General features: G+C 40.1%; 1 protein-coding gene across 1 annotated transcript in view; it reads right to left on the minus strand.

Moving 5' to 3' along the window:
• The window catches only part of RHPN1 (rhophilin Rho GTPase binding protein 1), a 1,554,789-nt gene that overhangs the window by 85,808 nt on the left and 1,444,290 nt on the right, over positions 1-24,691 (minus strand). Inside the window, exon 13 of the mRNA XM_044067337.1 lies at positions 1,212-1,358. Coding sequence (XP_043923272.1) covers positions 1,212-1,358 — 147 coding nt within the window. The remainder of the gene's footprint in view (positions 1-1,211; positions 1,359-24,691) is intronic.

Genomic DNA, 24,691 nt, shown 5'->3' on the forward strand with positions numbered 1-24,691 from the left:
CTGCACTACTCGGCCTCCCCAGTCAGTTATCCAGGAGGTGGCATGTATGTGTGCTTACATGCATGTACATGTGCATATGTGCATGTGATGCATGTGTCCCTGTGCTCCCTTACATTTATGTGTACTTGTGGTTGTTCACAAGTGTGTCTTAGGATGTGGGGGGGGGGGGGAGTTGTACCTTTGGGTGATCTACTAAGAACCTGTGCTGCTTATTTGTGCAGGACAGTAGTGTGCTCAGTTGAACACTTCACAGACATGGACATTCAGGTTTAATTAGATGTAATACTGCTGTGAATGATGACATCACATTTCTGTGACTTGTGTGTATAGAGGGAGTCAAGCTACTGTGCTAGCTCCAATTAATTGGATCTATGTTCAACTGTTGAATGAGCTAATCATCGAATGGCTGATCAGCGAACAATAAGCAGTGAAAATTCAGTCACTAAACTTGCATTAGTTGTCCAACACTTCTCCGTCTTATACACAAAAGTGTTTTAAACCCCTTTTCTCCACTATAGTCTGGTCTCGGAGTTGGTATATATAGTAAGGGGGTGTGGAGGGCAAAACCCCCCCCCCACGTTGGGTGAGTTTGAAACACTTCTGTGTAGAAGACAGAGTAAGTGTTGGACAACTAGTTACTTACCATGTCAATGAAATGAAAGTTCAGTGACAGAACTTTCACTGCTTACTGTTCGCTGTTCAGCTGTTCGATGGCTAGCCCATTTGATAGCCAAACACAGACCCAATTAATTATACTCTCTGTGTACTGAAAAATATAGTAGAACCAAACCACAGCCAGTATCCAGAAAAAAGAAACTTTTAATGGTGAGCGCTTTCGCCACACATTTTGCCGCTTCATCAGACAACACGACATCTCTCTACTTTGGTATTTAAAATATATTGCAGCCAATAAAAACTCCTATGTAATTAACATTCAATTAAAAGCAGAGGATCTGGTACCTGTTTATGTTTAGGTAAGGTCAAAACAAAACTACTAATTACTTCAAAGGGCAAAAGACTGGCTGAGCTTATTTTCACCCTGTTCACTAAATTTGTACTTTGTGTACTTTCTCATTCACAATTAATCACTAATGAATTCAGTATAAATTAAAATACAAATGCAGCCACAAAAGTAAATGAATGAAAACTGAAAATACATTGCTTGTTAATATTAAATGCAATGGAAAAACAGTTTACTTATGTATACTCACTGCTGCACAGCCATCTGCTACAACTCCTGCAATAAGCACTGGGGCATCTCCTCTCAAAGTAAACCCAAATCCACACTCTCCTTTTACAAGACGAACAGTTCTGGGTGGGCTCCATTTGGATTTGGCATTAAAAACAGATAATGGTCCCTTTATAAAAACAAATGGGAAGAAATAATTATCAGTTTACACAAATATTTTACTTTTCATGCATTACATCACAGCCCCCATTTTAAACTCTGGTTGCAGATTTATTCCAGATTTTGTTCTCTTAACTCCAGACACTAGCATATTTTATAGCAAAACGTTACTGCTTTAAACTAAAAATCAGTGTACAAAATGAATAACTTCAATGATGCATCGTAAATTATTTGTGGAATAAAGTGACCACCCCACACACACACACAAACTCCTTCCTATCTAACAACGATCTGGTATAATGGGGTTGCATCTCCCTGTCGTCTCTGTTTGTGGCCTGGTGAATATGGCCATCCTAAGGCAGTCTAGCAACTGCCTCATGTTCTCTGACAGCCACTTAATTTTACAACAAAAAAGCACAGTACGTGAGAGATGTAGATACACAATGTCAGTGCAAGGAAAGGTCTCACATGCACACACAAAAAATGCAAACCAGACTGTCAGTGTTATACAACACTAAGAAACAGAAACATAGACCCACATATGATTAAGTACTCACCTGCAGTCTACCAACATCCAAGACATCCTACAAACATCTTTCAGTGACCCTATGCACACCCAAAAAAGACAACGTCTCACATAACACAACTCTGAAACTCATATAAACCCCATTTCCAAGCCCATAAGGCAACACAGCACACAACCAAACATTCTAGTTATTTGGGATTCCACTGTCAGACATACTGATGTCCCTCTTATGAGGCTAAACAAAGAGAAGATCACAGGGAGCTGTTTGTCTGATGCCAGGATCTGCCAGATCATGCATGCACTTAGGTCTTTAAACCACAAGTATCAACATGACATGGTTGTGATCCATGTGGGTGTAAATGACCTAAGACATACCTCACTGGACTATCTGAAGAGAGATGTGATGGGGCCCCCTGAATGTGTGGCCCAGGTGGGAACGAATCTAGCCTTGAGTAGCATCATACTTTCACCAATGATGATGCCACAATACCAGCAAAAAATGATTGACTTCAACAACTGGATTAGTTTCTGGTGTTGCAACAAAGGGATCCAATATCTGTCAACCTGGGGAGATATGATCGACAAACCATGATGCTTTGCCTAGATGATTTGCACTTGTTACCACTTGGCTTCCGGATGCTGGCCAAATCTAAATATCCCCATAGTGCCTTTTTTAGGCCATGCCAAGTTGTTAAGCTCTCCAACATAACAAAAATCACTCATGACCACCTAAAGGAACTGCTGCTCAACACTACAAATTTAAATAAAAAATGCACTCCCTAGAAGCACTCATTACCTTGGAGAATGCAGATAAATTTGCAGCCACGGAAACATGGTTCAGAACCATGGAGAGCACCCTATCAAAGGCTACAATGTCTTTCATACATTTCAAACCCCCTTAGCTCAGGATAAAACAAAGGAAAGAGGTGTCTCAGTGTTCATAAAGGATAAATACACCACTAGACTGGTCCAACAACATGACTCGCTTGAGCTGCTCCTTGCCCAACTAACCATAGGTGCAAACCCCTATCATACCCTTGCTAGCTACAGATCCCCTAACACAAGTCTGCAAAACCACACCTCCTGCCTAAACCTACTGGAATCTCTTAACATTCAGCCTAACACCATACTTATGGGTGACTTCAACTACCTCTCCATATACTGGGAGACTTATATGACCCATAATTCACTTGCTCAGAGGTGTTTCGACTTCCATCAATACAAAACCACAAACACACTGAAGCAACTAGTTAGCTCCCCAACTAGAGGTACAAATATCCTAGACCTGGTACTCATGAACATGGGGGTATGCTTCTTCCTCCCATGCATGTTCAGTGCATTAACTCCTCCCTGGTATGATCTGACCACAAAATTATCTAATTTAGTATTAAAATTAACCTAGAATCACCATCAAACTCCAAACCTGTTAACAACTAAGACCAAACACCTAAAACTAAGTGACAGCTTATTAAACTTCCACCCCCCCCCCCAACCTGGATAACACTGAGCCTTACTCTATGCTGTACAAAAAAGCACCGTACAACCACATTCATAACTGCATTGAGGAAGCAATACCTGTTCAAGTCAAATCTGATTATGGACATGACCTAAATGACCATGTACCACTAAAACCTTTTTTAAAAAATAGGGCTTTACGTAGGTAGTCATTTTGATGTTGAATTTTTAATTGTATATATTGATGTATGTGTTTTATAGATTTTAGTATGTTTTAATGTGTAAAAGAAGTATTAGCATGCTTTAAGGTTTTATGTACATATATATATATATATATATATATAGTATGAAAGTGCTGTTTAAGTCTTTTAAGGTTTGGTATCACTTTAAGTGCTCAATTGGATAATTGAGAGATACATAGTATAAATGTAGGGATGTTTTTAAGTTCTTGCATACACCTGAAGAAGCCAGTTGGTGAAAGCGCTTGTGTTATCTGTGAATAAAGCTTTTGGAAGAGACCTGCAGCCTGTCTCTATTTTTCTATATATTTGGATTCCTTCTTGTATCTTGAGGTACCTGGTTGCCCCTGTGGATTTAAGCTATGGGAACGTCTTGTGTGAACAGCTATGCCAATGCGGTAATGTTAAAATGGGAGAAAGAATTTTTGATAAAAAATGATTTTATAAAAGATGTATTGTATTGGATTCTTTTTTGTATGGTAGTGATATGTTGGATAGTGAGAGGAATGAAAGTGGTGTGGATGTTGAACAAGAGTTAACTATTCAAAATAATGATAGTTGTCAGCAGCCTGTTACAGTTTTTCATGTGGATCAGATGGAACATAATGAACACCAAGTAAACACTTTAACATCAGATTCCCAAAATCTTAGTCCAAATATGATTAATACAGTTTGGGATGATACTGAAAATAGTCTAGGACTTATAGACAAACAAATGGATATCAGAAATGAAGTCAAGGAGTTACAAATGAAGTGTGAGGTATTAAAAAGTGGAGGTTTTGTAATTTATAACTACACAGAAATGGTGATCGACAAAGTACATTTTGAAATTTTTAGTAAAGGGATTAGTTTTGTTCCTACTTACAAAATAGACATAACACAATTGCTTATTAATTTGAAATATTACACCAGGAAATTAAATTTGCATTTACACTTTTCAAATTTGGGGGGGCCTTCAGTTAGGGCAAATAATGTAGTAGGTGTTACTTGTTTGAAGAGAAAAAGTACTTTCATGCCCCCTTTAAACAGTGACATAAATATGTTTGAGCAAATGGTGGAGTGTGATTTCCGCAGATTATGTGCACAGCAAAATCACTTAAAAGACAATCTGACTGTTGAGGAGAGGAAGGTTATCCATGATATCACTGATACCAATGAATATAGGTGTATGCGCCCCGATAAGGGGGGTGGGATGGTCATTATGGCTAAGATGGATTATAACGGAATCATGATGAGGATGTTAAATGATGGAGAGACATATAGTAGGGTATCAAGAAACGAGGTAAATAGGACATACAGTAAAATAGACTTATTTTTACTGGATGCACTATATCAAGGTGTCATAAATGAGGATGACTTTGACTTTTTGAACGTTAAATTTCCTAGGATGCCTGTTTTATTTGGAATCCCTAAGACACATAAGGGACTTGAACAACTTGAATTCAGACCCATTGTATCAGCCAAGGGGTCCAAGACAGAATCTATGGCAGTTTTTGTAGACCAGGTATGTAAGGAAGTGGTGATTGAAACACCACATATTATTAAAGATTCGTGGCACTGCCTTGAGAGGATCAAAACAGTAAATGAAATTGATGTTGAGACGTATGGTTTTTTAACCATTGACATAGTCAACCTCTTTTCTACTATCCCTCGTGAGGAAGAGATTGAATTATTCGAAGAAAGTTTGAGAAACAGCAAATGTTTTGACCTAGGGAGGCTTAATATGGTTTTGGACTCCATGAGATTCATCTTGACCAGTAATTACCTATGTTTTGAAGGGGAGACCTATCAGCAGATCAATGGGGTGGCAATGGGGGCACGGTGCGCCCCCGTCTTTGCCAACTTAGTATTGCTGGCATGGGAAAGGAGGCACATTTTATCATCTGCATTTAATGAGCACATTTTGCCATATAGCAGGTTCTTGGACGACATCCTTATTCTTTGGAAAGGCACTGAGGATGAAATAATCAAATTTATGGCACACATTAATCAGGCCACAGAGTTTTTTAGATTTACACACACTTGGAACGTGACATCAATTAACTTCCTGGACATCAACATTTTTAAACAGGAAGGAAAACTAGTGAGTAGCATTTATAGAAAACCCAGTTTCTCTAACTCCATGCTACATTTTTCGAGTTGCCACCCGTTTCACCAAAGAAAGGGAGTAATTAAAGGGCAAATGGTGAGACTTTCTAGATTGGTGAGCACTGACAAAATGTTTAAGAAGGAGATGTATGTCCTAATTGGATTATTCCTTGAAAGGGGATACCCCTTGAAATTATTGTTGAAAACGAAGAAGGAAATATATAGGAAAAGAAGGACAATGTACACACCCATACTCAATAGTGGGGGTACATTGGCAATAAGACAAGTTGAAAAGAGGGGTCTCACTGAAAGGGAAGGAGACAGTCTTACATTGGTGTTAAAATTTAATGATATGGCCAAAGAATTGTGTGAAAGTGTAAGGATTAATTGGAACCATTGTTTCAACGAACAAACTAGGCAAGCCCTGGGTGGCAACCCGAAAATTGTCTTCAGTAGGGGAAGGAATATTAAAAACATCTTGGAAAGGGAGAATAAGGGCTATACTAAATCTAGGATGAGTAAATGTGGGAATTGTACTGCGTGTAGATTTATTGCGGAAGGTGGTTATGTATGTGTGGGGGGTTATCCAAGAACCTTGGCATGTCCTGGCTTATGCAACTGTAACACTAGGTGGTGTGTTTACTTAGCATCTTGTGTGTCATGCGATGCTTACTATATCGGCATGACCACACGTAAACTACGTGAAAGAATTTGTGAGCACGTCAGAAGCATTAAGAACAAAGACGAGCACAACGCCCTATACTTGCATAGTAGGACATGTGTTAATTTTAAGAAATTTTTGTTTTTTATCATTGATAGGGTTATGCCCCTATCACCTGGTGATATGAATAATAGAGTGGCGGTTTTGGAATCGGAGTGGCAACTAAGACTAAATGCCACCAGATTTCCTGGTCTGAATGACCATATTTCTTTAAAACCCCATCTTAAATGGAAAGCTAGTGTAATATAAAAGCAATTACTAGGCTTAAATTACTAGTTATTGCTAACAAGACAGGTTTTTGTTTTCTGTTTTAGTAAAACAAAAATTTACAAAAGTTTTTATTTTTGATTTTTAATTAATTTTTTTATTTAGTCTTTTTCATTAAAGTAAACACTTAGTTACAAATAAAATGGAACACTTGTGATGTACTTGTACAAACATTCCATTAGAGTTATATAATTATATAACCAATGTGTAGGATATGTATTATGGATAGAATGTATTAAATGGTATAGAGAATTATTCATTTAGAAGTAACATGAAATGTTATCATCAATTATGTATTTGTTCAAATTCATATTTGTAGGTTATGTGTGTTATTTATTACAATTTCAGGCTGCTGTCACATATATATATATATTATATATATTTTTTTATTTTAAATAGATATATATTTTTTGTGAGAGGTTACTTAACTTTAACATTTGATAGATTAGGTTTTGATTGTTTAATTGAGTCATTAATTGGATGATTGGGTATGTTGGTTTTGTATTTAAACATGGAAGCAAGAGTGTTTCAACAGACTCTGAGGATACCAGTTTACTGGTGAAAGCGCTTAGTCTGTATCTTGCTGAAATAAAGGATTTCGCTTCGTCTTTGGTGTAGCTGCTTCCTTGTATTGCTGTGGTGGATTTTCGTGTGTTTGGTTATCGTTGTGGATCCTTGGTTTGGTGTCCATTTAATTTTTTTTATAGATTTTAGTATGTTTTAATGTGTAAAAGAAGTATTAGCATGCTTTAAGGTTTTATGTACATATATATATATATATATATATATATATATATATATATATATATATATATAGTATGAAAGTGCTGTTTAAGTCTTTTAAGGTTTGGTATCACTTTAAGTGCTCAATTGGATAATTGAGAGATACATAGTATAAATGTAGGGATGTTTTTAAGTTCTTGCATACACCTGAAGAAGCCAGTTGGTGAAAGCGCTTGTGTTATCTGTGAATAAAGCTTTTGGAAGAGACCTGCAGCCTGTCTCTATTTTTCTATATATTTGGATTCCTTCTTGTATCTTGAGGTACCTGGTTGCCCCTGTGGATTTAAGCTATGGGAACGTCTTGTGTGAACAGCTATGCCAATGCGGTAATGTTAAAATGGGAGAAAGAATTTTTGATAAAAAATGATTTTATAAAAGATGTATTGTTCTACCGTAGATTTGTAGATAACCTTTTTATGATATGGTGGGGGGGGGGGATCTCTATTAAAAAATTAAAATTATTTGCTGATTACATTGATGCCTCAACAAGTTTCCTTAAGTTTACTTTGAACTTTTCAAAGAAAGAAATAAGTTTATTGGATGTTTTGATTATGCAGACCATAAATGGTGACCTGAGTATTAAAATGTTTAAGAAAGAATGTCATGTTAATAGTTTACTTAGGAGGGACAGTATGCATCCTCAGTTTATTTTTAAAAATGTGGCTCAAAATCAAGCATTTAGAGCTTCCAGGCTTAACGCTATGGATGATGATTTTGTGATGCAATTAAACACAGTGGAAACTTACTTGTTGGATAGAGGTTATGATCAAAAATTAATTGATTGTACTATTAATGCAGTAAAAAGTGTGAGACACAGTAGGGCCAAACCCTATTTTTCTAAACAGACAGACGACAGTGTTAAAGGTCATGTTAAAAATGCACAATCACTTAAATGTTTTAGTTATTCAAGAGATATTAGATGCTATACGAACATTAATAAGCATTGGAATATTCTAACATCAGATAGGCAAATAAGTAAGTTTATAGGTACATTTCCTGAGTTCACCTTTAAGAATAAAATATCCTTGAAAAGGCAATTGTGTGGCCCTAGAAATTTTGTTTCATTTAATAATAATAAAGGCACTAGACCTTGCTTTAAATGCCAGTACTGTTAAGTATGTAAATACAGATGGTGAATTTGTACATCCTGATACAGGCAGACTATTTAATTTTAGTATTAATGCTAGATGTGATTCTTCACATTTAGTTTACCTGGCTACTTGTAAAATTTGTAACAAATTTTACGTGGGTAAAACAGATAGAGTGTTAAAAGATAGTCAGAGAACATATTTATCATATTAAAAAAGGAAGTCTTTTTAATTCTTTGGCTAAACATGTTAAAGAAACTAGCATAGAACATCATTTTGTTTTTAGGGTGATAGATATTTTGAAAATATAAGGGGTGGTGATGTTAGGGTACAAACAGAGACTTTGGAATTGAAATGGATAGTTAAATTGAGAGCTGATTATGGACATGGCCTAAATGACCACGTACCACTAAAACCTTTTTTAAAAAATAGGGCTTTACGTAGGTAGTCATTTTGATGTTGAATTTTTAATTGTATATATTGATGTATGTGTTTTATAGATTTTAGTATGTTTTAATGTGTAAAAGAAGTATTAGCATGCTTTATTTAAGGTTTTATGTGCATATATATATATATATATATATATATATATATATATATATATAGTATGAAAGTGCTGTTTAAGTCTTTTAAGGTTTGGTATCACTTTAAGTGCTCAATTGGATAATTGAGAGATACATAGTATAAATGTAGGGATGTTTTTAGTTCTTTATACACCTGAAGAAGCCAGCTGGTGAAAGCGCTTGTGTTATCTGTGAATAAAGCTTTTGGAAGAGACCTGCAGCCTGCCTCTATTTTTCTATATACAAGACAAATCTATGTTTACTGGCAAAAATAAAGCACCCTGGAGGACACCCAGCATAAATAGGCTATTCAATAAAAGGAAAAAAAAATCCTGTCCAAAACCAAGAAGGAACAGATAAAACGGTGCAAAAAGACACTCACCAGTCTAAACAAATAAATCAGAGAGCCAGTTAAATCTGCCTAAGCAAACTACAAGGCAAACCTAGCCTCCCAGCTGAAAGATAACCATAAGACTTTTTTAATTATGTTCATAATCTCAAGGGAAATGATCAGCAATGTGTCAAGTTAATCAAGAATGGCAGCACTTCCACCCACCCTGGAACTACAGCAAACCTACTAGCTTGACAAGTTCAGTTCAAACTTCTCCCCATGACCATCTACCACACCCAAATAAATACCTGCAATCACCCCCCTACCAGTTATTATAAAGGAAGAGGTCCTTACTGTGCTTGCTAAAGCCAAAAACACAGCCTCCATGGGTCATGACAACATTCCAGGATGCTTCTTAATCAGCTTAAAACAGAATCCATCAGGGCCACTAGAAACACTCTAACCACAACCTCTGGGATGGGCTTTGTCCCAGAGAAATAAACGACTGCAACAGCTGCCCCTCTGCACAAGTGGGACTCATCAGCTCATCCAGGGAACTACTAGCTTGTCTAGTCTTATCATGGTCATGGAGAGAATTATCATGGATCTGATCAATAACAACATGGGAAATCTCCAAACACTGGACCAGACCCAATTTAGCTTTGTCAAAGGGAGGTCTTGCCTGCTCAATCTGGTGGACTACTTTGAGAAAGTCACTAGGGCAATGGATGAGGGCAAAACAGTACACAATGCTTATCTAGACCTGGACAAAGTTTCAACACAATTCCCCACTTGGAGATCATAGATAAACTTACTGTGTTAGGCATAAACCCCTACATCATCAGGAGGATAGCAAAAAGCCTCAACGGCGAGACATGTCCGAATAGGCAAATTCACTTCAGATGAGAAACCTGTTACTAGCCATGTTCCACAGGAGTCGGTGTTGGGACTCTTCCTGTTTGGTATACACTTCTCTGGAATGAAGGCCAATGCTGGGGGCCTCTGGCTCTCCTAGCTCACCAATGACTGTAAGCTAGGAGCAATCATTGAATCCCCAAATGATGCTGATATCCTACAAACAGGCCTACAAATAACAAACGACTGGTGCCAAAACCATGGTCTGAGACTATATGCTAAAAATTGCGTAATCATATCCTTTTCTAAATCAGACATTTCTTCAAATTATACTACTGATAGCATACCCCTAAAAGTAGACCTATTGTTAGAGACTTAGGAACACAGATAGACGATAACCTAAATATTGACCACCGGGTATCAACAATAGTTAGGAAATCCTTCTGTGTGGCTCAACTTATAAATAAAGGTAAGGCATTAAAGTAAAAAAAGTCTTAGTATTATTGTACTTAGCTCTCATCAGGCCCATAATTGAGTACAAGGCTCCTTCCTGCACATACCTAACCAGGCACTTACACCAACTGGGGAGGCGCCAGAGGTTTCTCACTAAAAAAATACAAAGCTTAAGACACATCTGATGCGGACTGACTAAAGCCCCTATCCCTTTACCCTGTCTCATATTGTTTATTGAGAGATGACTTATGCCTGACCTACAAGGCATTCTCTAATCCATCCCTGATGAAAATGTTACATATTCGCAAGAAAAATAATATGAGGGTTTTACATGTTACATGGACCTTAACCTTATTTGCAACTCTAAAAGAGCTTACTGGAGACAGATTCATATCCCAAAGGCTACCTCATCTATGGAATAAACTTCCCACCCTTGTAAAACAAAGCCCATCCCTAGGTCTCTTAAAAAATAATCTGGATAAATGGATGGGGAGCCATAAATTCACTCCCATGAGTACTGCTCATATCCCTTATAGCCAAGAGCAGTCTGTAAAATGACTCAGGGCTCCAGCACCCAAAGACCCACTACTCCATTCCATATCTGCAAAATTAAGGTATAATATTGTCATATCCTGGGTATTATTGGCTAGGCTTGTAAAGGCCCTTGCAGTATTAGACTAGTAATTACCTATGAACCTATAATAATACAGCTCATCTTTTCTGCTGGCAGAAAAGCATATGTCTGACACATGACTGTACTTCCTGTATTCACTAAGGGTCAGCACCGAGAGATGAGAGGTATATAGGATTTTCCTCAACCTTACAACAATAAAAAATGAAAAAAATATATTATTGTAGCTTTTATAAAATGCAATTATTAGATACACATCTGCTTTAAGGAAGAAAACTGCTTGACCAAATGACCAATAATGTTCCTGATTATACCCACCACTGTACAGCACTAAAACAAATTAACTGGCTTGAACTATAGCATTTCCATCTATTCATTCAAATAAAAAACACCAAAACAAATGTCCTTTGTTATCCACTATCAACATACATACTTCTGCTAGAAAGTTGAGATGACTCTTCCTAAACCATCTGCCAGGCCCACAATCACTATGGTGATTCCCTACACTCCGTTCACATATCCAAGTAGTGGAATGCCTTTCTTCCAAGTCTTTAGAAATGAAGCCAACCACTAAATATTCCTAAACAAAACTAAGACAACATCTAACCTCTATATGGTCATGCTTTTTTTCCTAACTCACCCTCTCCAGGAGACTTTGACTGTACATAAATCAGTCCCTTGTGCTCAATTTCTACCTTATATCCCTCGTTATTTCTCCATACTCTAACCAATAACTTTAAACTTCTCCCTTTACACTTAAAATAGCATATTTCCCTCAATCCTATTCCCCTACTCCTCTTACTCCTTACCTTTTTCTTTCCATATCTACTATTTGTCTTCTCTCAGTACTCTCCAATCTACTATGGTGTCATGATTGTACTCAATGCACTCATTTTAAATCATTTTGTTTTGGCTAGAAATATTCCCCATTTACTTTATTACTCATAGTAGCACCCATTTTGTGTAGCATTCTCCATATCTTAAAAACATTGCTAATTGTCTTTGCATGAAGCTATTTCTTTCTTCTGTAACTAATATAAGTGAAACTTTTCTCCCAGGCTTCTGCTGAAAATGGGCTTCTTCTCACACAGACTCTCCTGGTTAACAAATGTAATGAATAAATAAATACATAAAATAAGAAATATGAGATGACTGAAAAGTAGAGCTGTTTAATTGTCATATTTGAGGCAATACATTCCTAAGCTCATAAATCTCAAGGAGGTGTTTTTTTCAAGATGCAGACACAAAGCCCATTTGGAACAGGAGGAATCAGGTGCACAACATAATGGTAGCAAGATGTCCTGCCAGTGGGACTCGCAGACAAGCATCTACACCACATCCCCTAAGCAAAGGCTAGGCTGCATGGACTTTGCACTCAAAGTGGGTGAGTGGCGTTTACTTGATGACAAACATGAGCTTGAACCCATTAGTCCTGAGTGCTACCAAGTTATCTCAGCAGCTGGGGCAAGGGCCAGAAAAGTAAGTCATGCACTTACCACAATGATAATTACTTGAACAGCTGGAATGGTTGCCTTTGGCACCTTCCTCTGAATGACTCTCCTCACAAACTCATACTCCTTCCTTGTCCAATAAATTCCTGCTGCAAGAAGATATTACAAATTGAACGTTGTTGTCTTTCGGCTTTTCCCGGTTAGGGGTCACCACAGCGGAACTCCGGTCCGCTAATGATTGGCAGTAGATTTTTATGTGCTGGCTTGCCGGGCCTAATGCACAACCTTCAACGAAGGAACGCCCATTCACACGTCGCCACACAGAAGACGCTCTGAGAATCGAACGGGCAATGTCTAACTATGAGGCGACAACGCTACCACAGCATTGAATAAAGGTAATTATTAGCCATATCCTATGCACATAAGGCCTATGAATTCTTGGAATAATGACCAGATCAGAAACAGTCCTACAGGTTCCCTTGGAAGACAATTTGGATGGGGGAAGGTGAGTGGGTTGTTCCAGTGTCTGAACAGACTAGATTAATCTTGTGTTCATGTTACTGCATAACTTACTTGTTTAATCTGGTTCTGTCAGGACACTGGGACAGCTGGACAGAATCCCAAGCTATCCTTTAGCAGTCCACACCAGCAAGGCTTTGAGGATAGTGGATTCAATGGAAGCACAGCCCATAGGTAGGGTGATCACACAAATACTTTGCATATGTATGTAAGGTTGACCATGTAGCAGCTATTGAAATGTCTTCTAAGGGTAAGTTGCAAAGGAAGGTAGCTGATGTAGGCTGTGCTCTAATACAGCGTGCTTTCAGATTGGTGGTTAATGATTTCCCTCCAGAAATGTAGCAGAATGCAGTGCAATCACATCCATTTAGAAATAACTTTTTAGACACTTTCTGATCTTTCTTGACAGAAGAGAAGGACATAGATAGCTGTTCTTCCTTCTTTAAGTTTTTTGTACGATGGAGATAAAATCAAAGTTGTCTAGGAAAATGCAAGCAGTGTAATGGATATTTCTCCTTTATATGCATATTTTGGAAAAATATACTTACAGATTAATGGACTAGTTCAAACGGATTTGGGTAGCAACCTTCAGAACAAAGGATGGATTAGTTCCAAATGTCACGCTGTCTGGATGAAAGACTAAGCACATGTATTAGGAGGATATGCAGGAATCACTGCAAACTTGTTGCAGAAGTAATGGCTACTAAAAGGATGATCTTCTAAGTTAAGAAATTTAGAATGAAAGAATTGGCTGGTTCAAAGGAATACTTAGTTAATTTTTCTAACATGAAAACTAAGTCTCAGGAGGGGGGCAGACCTAACCAACAGGGGTGTGTCTGGAATGAAACACTCCTTTCTGAGAAGGCTTTATGCGTCTCGTCAGATGCCAGAAAGGATGTGGAAAAGATGAAACATCTGCCAAATGTACCTTAATGGAAAAGTAACTATCTCCTACCTCAAACAGGTGTGCCAGAAAGGTAAGCACTCGTTGGAGGGAAGCTAAAGTAGGATCTATGTCCTTACTTGATGCCCATAAGTAAAAATCTTTCTGTTTGTCTTTGTATATATTTAGTGTCTAAGGTTTTTGAGAGGCAGACAACAAGTTGGCAACCACTTCATGAAACATTAGATCCTTGGATATCATTGGAAGTGGCAGAACCATGCAGTTAGATGACGAGAATGAATGCCTACGTGATGTGAACCAGACAGATGTTGCAGCAAAAGAGGAAAAGAAAAAGACATCTCTTTAGGTGAGACTGAAATAAGAGAAACTATTTCTGATACAGCCTGAACAGAATGGGGCTATGAGAATGACCACTGTTCTACACATCTGGCTTTATTGAGGTACTTGGTTACTAGAGGAAATGGAGGAAATGCATCCAGGAGACTTGGAGCCCAATCATGGATGAATGTGTCTCTTTGGTGACTGTCCTCCAGTGGAACAAGGTTGAAAATATCACTGCATTTGGTACAGGATGATGAAGCAAATACATCACAACAAGGTCTTCCCTACCTCCAAAATATGTTAAGTGCTGTCTTCTTGCAAAGAGAACATTTGCGTAACAGCAAGGTTTGTCAGTTCAACTTGTCAGCAATCACACTGGACGTCGCGGTATTTGCATTATTACAACAAAACAATGTGACCATAATTTAATTTCCCATATCCTTATGGCTTATCTGCAAAGTGGATAAGAGTATGTTTCCACCCTGTTTTTTTGTATGTACCATACTGCTACCATACTGCATATATGGATGGCAATTGCACCCTGGTGAAGCAAGTCCTGGAAAGCCTACAGTACTACGAGGAATGCTATTATCTCTAGCACACTGATGAAAGACCTGGCCTCTTTTTTTTCTCCATGTACCCTAGACTGCCCTGTGCATATACACACATACGTATAAATATTTCAGGCATGGACAATAATGCCCTTCTAGCCTGCCAATATACCAAAACAGTTGTTCCCATAATAAGTGTCCAGGTTGTTCTTAAAAAATATCTAAACTAGTGGTTGCTTTAATGTAATTTGGTAGTCTATTCAATGTATCAGCTACTCTTTCAAAGAGAGAATTAGTACACCTCTCATTCCTATGTAATCCTCTACATAGGTTGTCTGATGATTCTCTGCCAGTTTTTGAAAACCCCAAATATTTCCAGAGGTAGCTGTCTCTAAATGCCCTATGTACCTGAATAGGGTCTTCTCTTAAATGTATATATGAGACATTGTGCAAGTTCAGATATTTTAGTCTTTCATAATAATTTACATTTTCACATCCACAGATGTCCTTGGTATATTTCCATTGTACTTTTTCCAATTTATTCACACTTGTTTTCTTAAAAGGTTTCCATATTGTTATTCCATACTCAAGTTTGGATTTAATGCAACTAAAACAAAGACTCTGTCATTGCTAATTTCCTATACTTTATAAATCTTTTTATACAACCCGCAGATGTTCATGTTTCAGTGTGGCAGTCATCACATTTGGGTTATCTGCTTGCAGTAGCCCTCAGTCGGCCTGATTATCAAAGTCTTGGGTCCTGCATCGGTTGCTGTCTCATCTTCCATGATGTCAGGTAGTCAGGGGTATAAAGCATGCAGCTGACGCCATTACATCGGTCTTTCTTGCTGTGCGGTGCTCGAAGCAGAAGCAGTTTGCAAGTGCCGGTCGGCCGACTCCTGAAATTTTCGTTTTGGAGTTTCAGATCCAAAGTCTTCAACTAAGCCAAGTACCCCGTTGGGGATCCCTTTTCTTGCTCTAAATCAATGTCAGTAAAAGTTAACAATTGTATTTCTTGTGGAAAGCAAATACCTCAAAGATTTTCGTTCGTACTGCATTTCTTGCTTAGGCTCAGACCACAACGTACCTTGCTGTCGGTTTTGTGCCTTATTCAAACCTCGTACTATTCGTCTGTTCATTTTTGCATCCAAATATTTTGGTACTCAGTTCAATTATCCAGAAATGGCTTTGGTAAGCCACCTGACTACTGACATTCTGAAAAAATGCAAAGACAAAGACTGACCACAAGTCCAAAGCTGCTGACGACGCTTCTCCTAAGCTAGTCACCAGTTCGCCGGTACTCAGTGAGGCGCTTTCGAAGTCCCTGATACCCGCTACTTCAGATTTGCAGGCCTCTACTGAAACCCATTTGGAGTCCGGTATGCCGGGAGATGCTTCTTCGACTGTGGAACCTACGGATGTCTCTACCTCGGATGGGTCCGGAACCGCTGTTCAGGCACCGGCTTCTGAGGGTGTATTCAGGCCTACTGACTTGTATATTAAACCGATACTATCTTCTTCTTCAAGGCCTAAAACTCGATCTATGCCTAAAAAAACAATGCCTAGACCGCATGGTCAGGGGCCTATGCCTAAAAAAAAAAATGATAAGAATGGCTGAAGACCTTATTACTCTAATCAGGGGAAGCCACCTTTCCCCCTCTAAGAGACCTAGGACTGATTTTCCTTCTGATTCTTCTGATCAGGATTCTGAAATTTCTATTTTCTCTGATGACAAGGATTTGCCGTTATCTACCTATGATGATTCTGATGCAGAGGACTCCATTCTCTCTGCTTCCCCCCCAGAGGATTTCTCTTTTGGTGAAACCTTGCACACTCTTATGGAGCATTTCTGCTGGGAAAGCCAGGATTACTCTGACTCCAAAAAGAGGCTTAGGGGATTCTTACTCCTACCTCAACACAGGCCTTTAGCTATCCCTCCTGTACTGGACATTATAGATGATGCCTTCTCATAATCTAGCCTGCCCCTGACACTTTACCTCCTGCTACCAGAAAACTTGATAAGTATTACAGGCACCTGGCTCTCACAGGTTCCTCTTTAAAAATCCTATTGCGGATCCTGAGACCATTTCACAGGGACCCAAGGGCATTAAGACTTCTACAGTCAAAAATCCTAACCCCTCTGATAGAGATTCCAGGGTGCTGGATAGATGGGGTAAGAAGGTATAGACTTCTGCAGCTTTGGCCATTAGAGCTTTAAACTGCCAGTTTCATATGTTAAAGTATCAGCAGCATATTATTGGGTTGCTTAAACAGAAAATTATGTCGATTCCTGACTGTGCTGAAAATAAAGAATTATAGGATTTAATGCATTCTGCCGAACAAGTTGGAAAACATACTTTACAATGTGTTTTGATTCATTAGGGGCATCTTGCAGGGCTGCTGTCACTGGGTCTGTACTTAGAAGGCATGCTTGGCTTAAGGAGCAATCTTTGCCAGATCATGTTAAAGCTAAATTACTGGATGCTCCCTTAAACCAAGACCGCCTGTTTGGCAACAAAGCAGAAGTAGTACTTAAAAGGATGGAGGAAAAAGCTAAATCTATGCAAACTGTTAAAGACTTCCTGCAAGTACAACCTCACAGATTTAGTAGGCATTGGCCCTCTAAGAATTGGTCCTTTCCTGCCTCTTCCAGGCCTTCTCAGTCCAAACCCAACCCAGAACCAGCAGAATACTCAGGCTGCAGTCCCAAGGTACTCACAGGCCTAAGCAGTGGGGGGCTCCCACTTCCAAAGCAAGGAGTACTAAGACTCCCCCCATGGTAAACTGTCTCAATGACAACTTTAAACCTTCCAAGCCCTGCTCAACTTGACTGTCCCTTTAGGGGGAAAGATTGCCCTGCATGGAAAAAATTGGGAACTCATTACCCAGGACAAATGGGTTTTAAATATAGTTTCCCCAAGGATACAGATTCCACTTCCACTCCTTACCAATCCCAAACGGCTGGCCAGAGCTACCCCCACAATCAGTTGTCAGAGGCTCAAAAGCATGTTCTCTCTCTTTTAAGCATCAGGGCTATTCGTTCCAAAAGAAGAATGGGGGCAAGGTCTCTACTCAAGACATTGCCTGGTACCCAGAAAAGACAACTCCTTGCGTCCTATCCTGGACCTGTCTATCCTAAACACATTTTTGGTAATTCCAAAATTCAAGAAGCTAACTCTTCATCAGCTGCTTCCCATGCTAGGCCAAGATGCCTGGTTGGCAACACTGGATTTAAAGGAAGCCTACCTGCACATCCCAATAAGGGAATCTTGCAGAAGATACCTACGCTTCAGAGCAGGCTACATGCAGTATCAGTTCTCTGCATTGCCCTTTGGCTCATCTACTGTGCCCAGGGTAGTCACAAAGTGCCTAGCTCCAGTCATTGTATTTTGCAGGCAAAGAAATATTCAAATATACCCATACCTGGATGATTGTATAATTCAGGCAAAGAGCCAGGACATGCTATTAAATCATCTGGCATTTGTAAAGAAATTGCTAACTTCTCTGGGGTACACCATAAATGAAAATAAATCACATCTTGTACCCTGCCAATAAATTGTATTCCTGAGAGCAAGCCTGAATACAACTTCCGAGATGGCCTACCTCACGCCAGAGAAAAAAGTTAATTTGACAGCCTACTTCAAACTACTGTCCACAAAGACCCAGCTATCTGCAAGGAACATTCTGCAAGCCCTGGGGTTCATGGCCTCCTGCATTCTACCAATTCCATATGCAGGACTGCATATGAGGAAACTACAATGGTATCTAAAAAGCCTATGGTGTCAACATTCTCGGGATCTAGCATTAATGATTCCTATCAATCCTTGTCTACAGATAGAGTTCCTTTGGAGGGCAGAGGCATGCCACCAAAACAAGGGACTGCCATTCTCTCTACCCCCTGCCTCCCAAACCCTAACAGAAGCATCAGACTATGCAAGGGGGGCTCACTTGGCATGGCAGTGCATTCAGGGCAAATGGAACCCAAGTCAAATGCACCTACATATCAATCAAAAAGAAATGTTAGCTGTACAATATGCTCTGACAGCCTTCAAGGACCACATTCTTCCAAGTCAATTATTGATAAAGATGGACAACACCACTGTTATGTGGTACATAAACAAGCAGGGGGGAACCCACTCATACCCTCTCTGCAGACTAGCCATGGCTCTGTGGAACGCAGCCTTGAACTATCAAGTGCACCTACAGGCTCAGTTCCTGCCAGGAAAGCTAAATACGCTGGCAGATGACCTAAGTAGAAATCTCATGGACCCACATGAGTGGAGACTGGAACCAAAGATATTCAACATGTTGAGAAACAAATGGGGGAGCCCAGAGATAGACCTGTTTGCCTCCCCCCAGAACTACCAATCGGACAAATTCTGCACAAGGACTCCCCACAAATAAGCTTGGAAAGTGGATGCCTTGTCCTTCACCTGAAAAAAAACTATTAGTTTATGCCTTTCCCCCCTCTGCCTCTCCAAAGTACTACTAAAGATCAAACAGGACAAACCAAGGACAATAGTGGTTGCACCAGACTGGCCACTCCAACTCTGATACCCCCTCTTGCGCAGTGTGTCACTGATGGCACCTGCCCCAGACCCCTGCTCTGCTGTCTCAGCAGAAGGGCCAGATTCTGCATCCACAGCTTCAAGCACTGAACCTGACAGCATGGCTAATTACCTGATCTCTCCGTTCCCATGCCTCAGTAAGCAAGTGATGGATGTCATTCTGGAGCCAAGGAGGCCTAGTACTAGAAAATCCTATGATGAAAAATGGAAAAGATTCTGCTCCTGGAGCCAAACTCATGGGATGGGCACAGCAGCGCCCAATTTACCTCAGATTCTTCAATACTTAACTGAGATGCTTACAAGGGCCTTTCCTTTTCCTCCATCAAAATTCACGCCTCAGCCATTTCAGCTCATTACAGTACAGAACCACCCCTCATTTCTCATCCACTGCTGAAGCAATTCCTCAGAGGAACCAAAAACTTAAGACCACCCAGGAGAGCTCCTACTCCAGCCTGGGACCTTAACTTTGTATTGGAAAAGCTCATCGAGCCAGCTGTAAATGCAGAGTTGAAATTCCTTTCTTGGAAAACAGCCTTCCTTCTAGCCATCACTTCAGCAAGAAGGGTGTCTGAATTACAGGCCCTCATGGCCGTGGAGCCTTTCATCATCATCTTTCATGCAGACAGGGTGTCCCTCAGGACCATTCCCTCCTTCATGCCCAAGGTGGTATCCAGTGTGGCCCTTAATCAAGTCTATTAATTTGCCAACCTTCTTTTCTAATCCACAGAACAAAGGGGAAAGAATACTGCACTCCTTGGACGTGAACAGACAACTTAGATTTTACTTGGACAGAACTAAACCTGCATTGGCAGAGGGGAAGGCTATTATAAAAAGCAAACCATTTCAAAATGGACAGGCCATTGCATTCATTTCTGCTATAAGCACCATGGAAAGCCTACCCCACAGGGGATAAGACCACATTCTACCAGGGCTGCATCTACCTCTACAGCCTTTCTCAGAGGTGTCCCTACCAGGGATATCCTAGAAGCTGCTTCCTGGAGTTCTATACATACCTTCACCCAGCATTACCACTTGCCATTTTTTTCTAAATCCAGAGCTGGCTTTGCCACTGCAGTCTTGCAGAGCCTTATAGCTGGTCCTAATGCTATCTAATTACCTCTTCCCATCCTTAGCGTTGGGAATCTACCCAAATGTGATGACTGCAACAGTGAAATATGAAGAACATAGTACAACTGTGTACACTGTAGATGTTCGAGTGTATTCACTGTTACAGTCCTGGTTACCCTCCCTCCATCCCCCTGATTTCTATGACTTTACCTCTGTTCTTGTTTACTATGCTTAAAGCTTTTTGGTGTATTTGCTTTTTTGTTGGAGGTGTAACCTTGTATATAACTGCTTCCCGTTATGGGAGCACCTGACATCTGGGGCAAGAAAAACTGATGTAATGGCATTGGCTGCATGCTTTATACCCGACTATCCGACATCATGGAAGATAAGACAACAACCGATGCAGGACCCAAGACTTTGATAATCAGGCTGACTGAGGGCTACTGCAAGCAGATAACCCAAATGTGATGACTGCAACAGTGAAACACAAAGAACATCTACAGACTGTGTTGGGATAATTGAAACTCTTGCAGACTGACAGTAATTCCCAAAGACACACTCAACCACAGTAAGTAATGTCTTGCCTATAAGAGTAATTTTTGTAGTGGGAGCTGCTATGAGGCAGTCATCCGGGTAAGGAAAAGCCCTTACCCTAAGAAATCACATGTGAACTGTGATTGGGCCAGTGCATTTGGTGAACACCTATGGATTGTGGTGAGTCCAAATAACAGAGCTCAGAATTGATAATGACTGGCTCCCACCTGGAAGCTATTTTGATGTGAAGATATACAACTTGGAAGTCAGAAGAGCATATCCAATTGCCTGCTTGTAAACACAGTAGGATGGACTACACCATGACCATCTTAGAGTGACTCCTTTTTCACATAGTGGTTTAGGTGACTTAAGTCAAGAATGAAGTCTGAGGCTCTGAGCTTTTCTGGAGTAGAAAGTGGACCCTTTCTGGTCTTGTGGTTACCCCTCTCTGATTGTTCTCTTCTGTAGGAGTGCACCTGAATTACTGCATTCTTCTGACAGAGTGGACTGTTGTGGGGTGTGGTAGCAGACTTTCGGGCATACACAAAATTGGAATAGACCAGCATCTGGATATAATCTCCCTTATCCACCTGTATGAGTTGATGGCCAACAATGCCTTGAGGTGTAGGGAAAGATGTCCCCTGACTGCCTCCAGAGTAGGACAGCCTGGCAAGCATTCAGGACTTGTACTGATGGGGTCCTTCAAAGGAGCATCTGTAGCTCTGGTGACTCTGATCTCCTCTACCTCTAGCATGTTGGTTGGACTGTAATCCCCCTCTACAAAAGGAACCCCTATCATAATGCTGTTGATTCAGGGGCTGCTGGGATTTTTGAATTCATGTTTTAGCACCATATTGATTTTTTTAAAAGGAGGGGCTGAAAATTTCACCCCCTACAGCTGTGAGTGTTTTGCCCCCTTGCTCACATTGCAGTAATTTTTTCTTTCACCTTCTGTCTAAACAAGAAGGAGCTGTCAAAAAGAACACTAACAAAGTGGTCTGAAAAGTTGGGCAGGTGAAGCTAGGCCTGTCTCATTGCTAGTCTGTAACCTGCCACTCGAGCTGTACCATCCATAGCATTATGAATTAAACACACAGTGAACAAAGATGTGAACAGTACTGTAATCACTTCAGCAGTGCCCCCAGATCACCTGTAGGCGGTTGTTTCAAACGATCAGTGGTTTTCTCAGACAGATCTCTGTGAAACCTTGTCATGTGTTCCATGTAGTTCAAATCCCCGACGGTGAAGGTACTTGATGCATAAATGAGCTACCCAAATCTATCCATGATCCTATACTCCCTTGGGGATATCCCTCCTGGTGGCAGCAGACACCACTATGGAATCCACAACAGGTCTTTTACTCTAGTGCTGCCTATCTTTGGGGGGTCCATAGCACTATCTGGATTACAGAGCATGGGCTTGGCTAATCTGGCTCCTTCCAAGATTTCTTACAGGCTATATCAACCAAATTGGGGATAGTGCAACTTGGGACACTGGGAAAGAAGACTTACAGTCCTCCTACAAGATCTTTCCCTCTGGGGAGGTGGGTCACTGGGCCAGGATCCCTTCTGTCTCATCTTCTGCAGAATCACACTGGTGTTGAGGTCCTCCAGAGGGTATTAGGATGAAATCTCCCCTTCGTTGAGATCTGTATTTGGGGAGGGATACTCTGATGGGGAATTAAGGTGCTTCCTCTTACACAGCCTCTTCCTGGATGGTCTAGGAGGAGAACTATTAGAATTTTTCTGGAAAGAAGGCACCACAGTTCTCTGCAGCAGGTTAATGAAGTCTACTGCTCTTGGGTAACATCAATAATGAGCAGCTGAAGTGTCCACAGTCAACAGTGTCTCTAGGCAGAGTTTAATATTCCTGTGTCTGACCTTGCACAGGACTCTGAAATGGTCTCCTCTATGTCAACAACTCAGTGGAAACATCCAAACCTGAAATATCCAATACTGAACATGATGGCACTGACATCACTGTGGTAATAGTGGAGCTTACTTCCAGCACAGCGCATTCCAAACTCAAAGTTGCTTCTGAAGATTGCAGCATTGAAGGGTCAAACATTGACCTGCCCCCGATGCCAATGACAGTCAAGGCAACTTCAAGGTCAGATTCAGTATTGAGTGGTCGAAGCCAAGCTTCTCAAATCCTAGCGGATGCTGACACCAAGGTCGGAGCTGAAACATCCAGTGATGCATAGGGCATTGGTGCTAATGAAGAAATATCCTCACACATTAAAGTAACAGGTATATAGTCTACTTTATCATTGTGTGCACTGAAACAGGGGCCAGAGGACAGGTAGAAGAAAAGGAAGGGAGCTGCCCTGAGAACAGACGAGAACTGAGATGACAACATACTGAAGCTAGCCCTTCATGAAGGTAGACATTACGTTGTTCCCAGTCCAAGCAGGTAGGGCTCTTGAATGACCTGCAGGATCTGACAGAGGCGGCAGAAGCAGGTCATGAAGTAAGAAATTTTGATAACTCGTTCTCCAGAGAGAAATTCACAGTCCTTCTCAGAGCAGAGTCAATCATGTTAAACAACTTCAGCTGGGTGGTCTGGCAGGCGAAGCAGACTGGGTAGGAGTAGTAACTGAGAATTTCCCAGACAAGATGGACAATAAGAAAGCCTAGGAACTTTGCTTGGAGACATCTTCTCTAATAGGAAGAATTTTGGTTCATCATTTCTCCATTTTCTCTTTTCCTCCTTTGATCTTGACCCCTTGATGGAATTGCTTTTTTCCTCTTCTATATTCTGTTTTCCTTAGGTGTGGATTCAAAACAGATCAATTCTTTAACCACAAGTTTGTTTCTCCTATCCAGGAGCAAGTATACACTAAATTTTTTACAAATGTTGAAATAGCTGTCCAAATGGTCCACACACAGACAAACCACACACATATTATGAAGATGTTGTGGAGGGATTTTACCACCACATTACTTGTATTGCTTGAATCTGGTCTTGGGTTCCTTCTCCATATCTTGGTCTAATTTCTCCAGCAAAACATAATAACCACAGCAACTGCAAGTAGAAATACTTAGTGAGTGAAAAAGTCAAATGGCAAGGTGTTGAATTGCTTTGTGATGAGATTCATAACTGAGAAGAAGGCACCAAAGATGACCACTGTTACATTGTCCATGCAGGACCAGATTAATCAGTTCCTTCTATTATTTTAAAATTCTAATAAACTTTAAAATCATAATAAGTATGAATTTAAGATAAAAACAATACTTTCTCATCCTCAGAACATTTCATGTATAATTACTTTACAACTACAATTAATGTACTAATGTAATATGAATTAAGATACATAAAAACAACCCACAACTGCAATGTTACATTATTTACTAGCATGCAGTCTTGTGTCCTTCTCTGTTACACAGAAACAGGTCACAGCTAACCAGCCCATGGTCTGTTACTACGC

The sequence above is a fragment of the Protopterus annectens genome, chromosome 3.part1 (assembly GCF_019279795.1).
Source record: "Protopterus annectens isolate FY-2018-M chromosome 3.part1, PAN1.0, whole genome shotgun sequence".
In the NCBI taxonomy this organism is placed as follows: Eukaryota; Metazoa; Chordata; order Ceratodontiformes; family Protopteridae; genus Protopterus; species Protopterus annectens.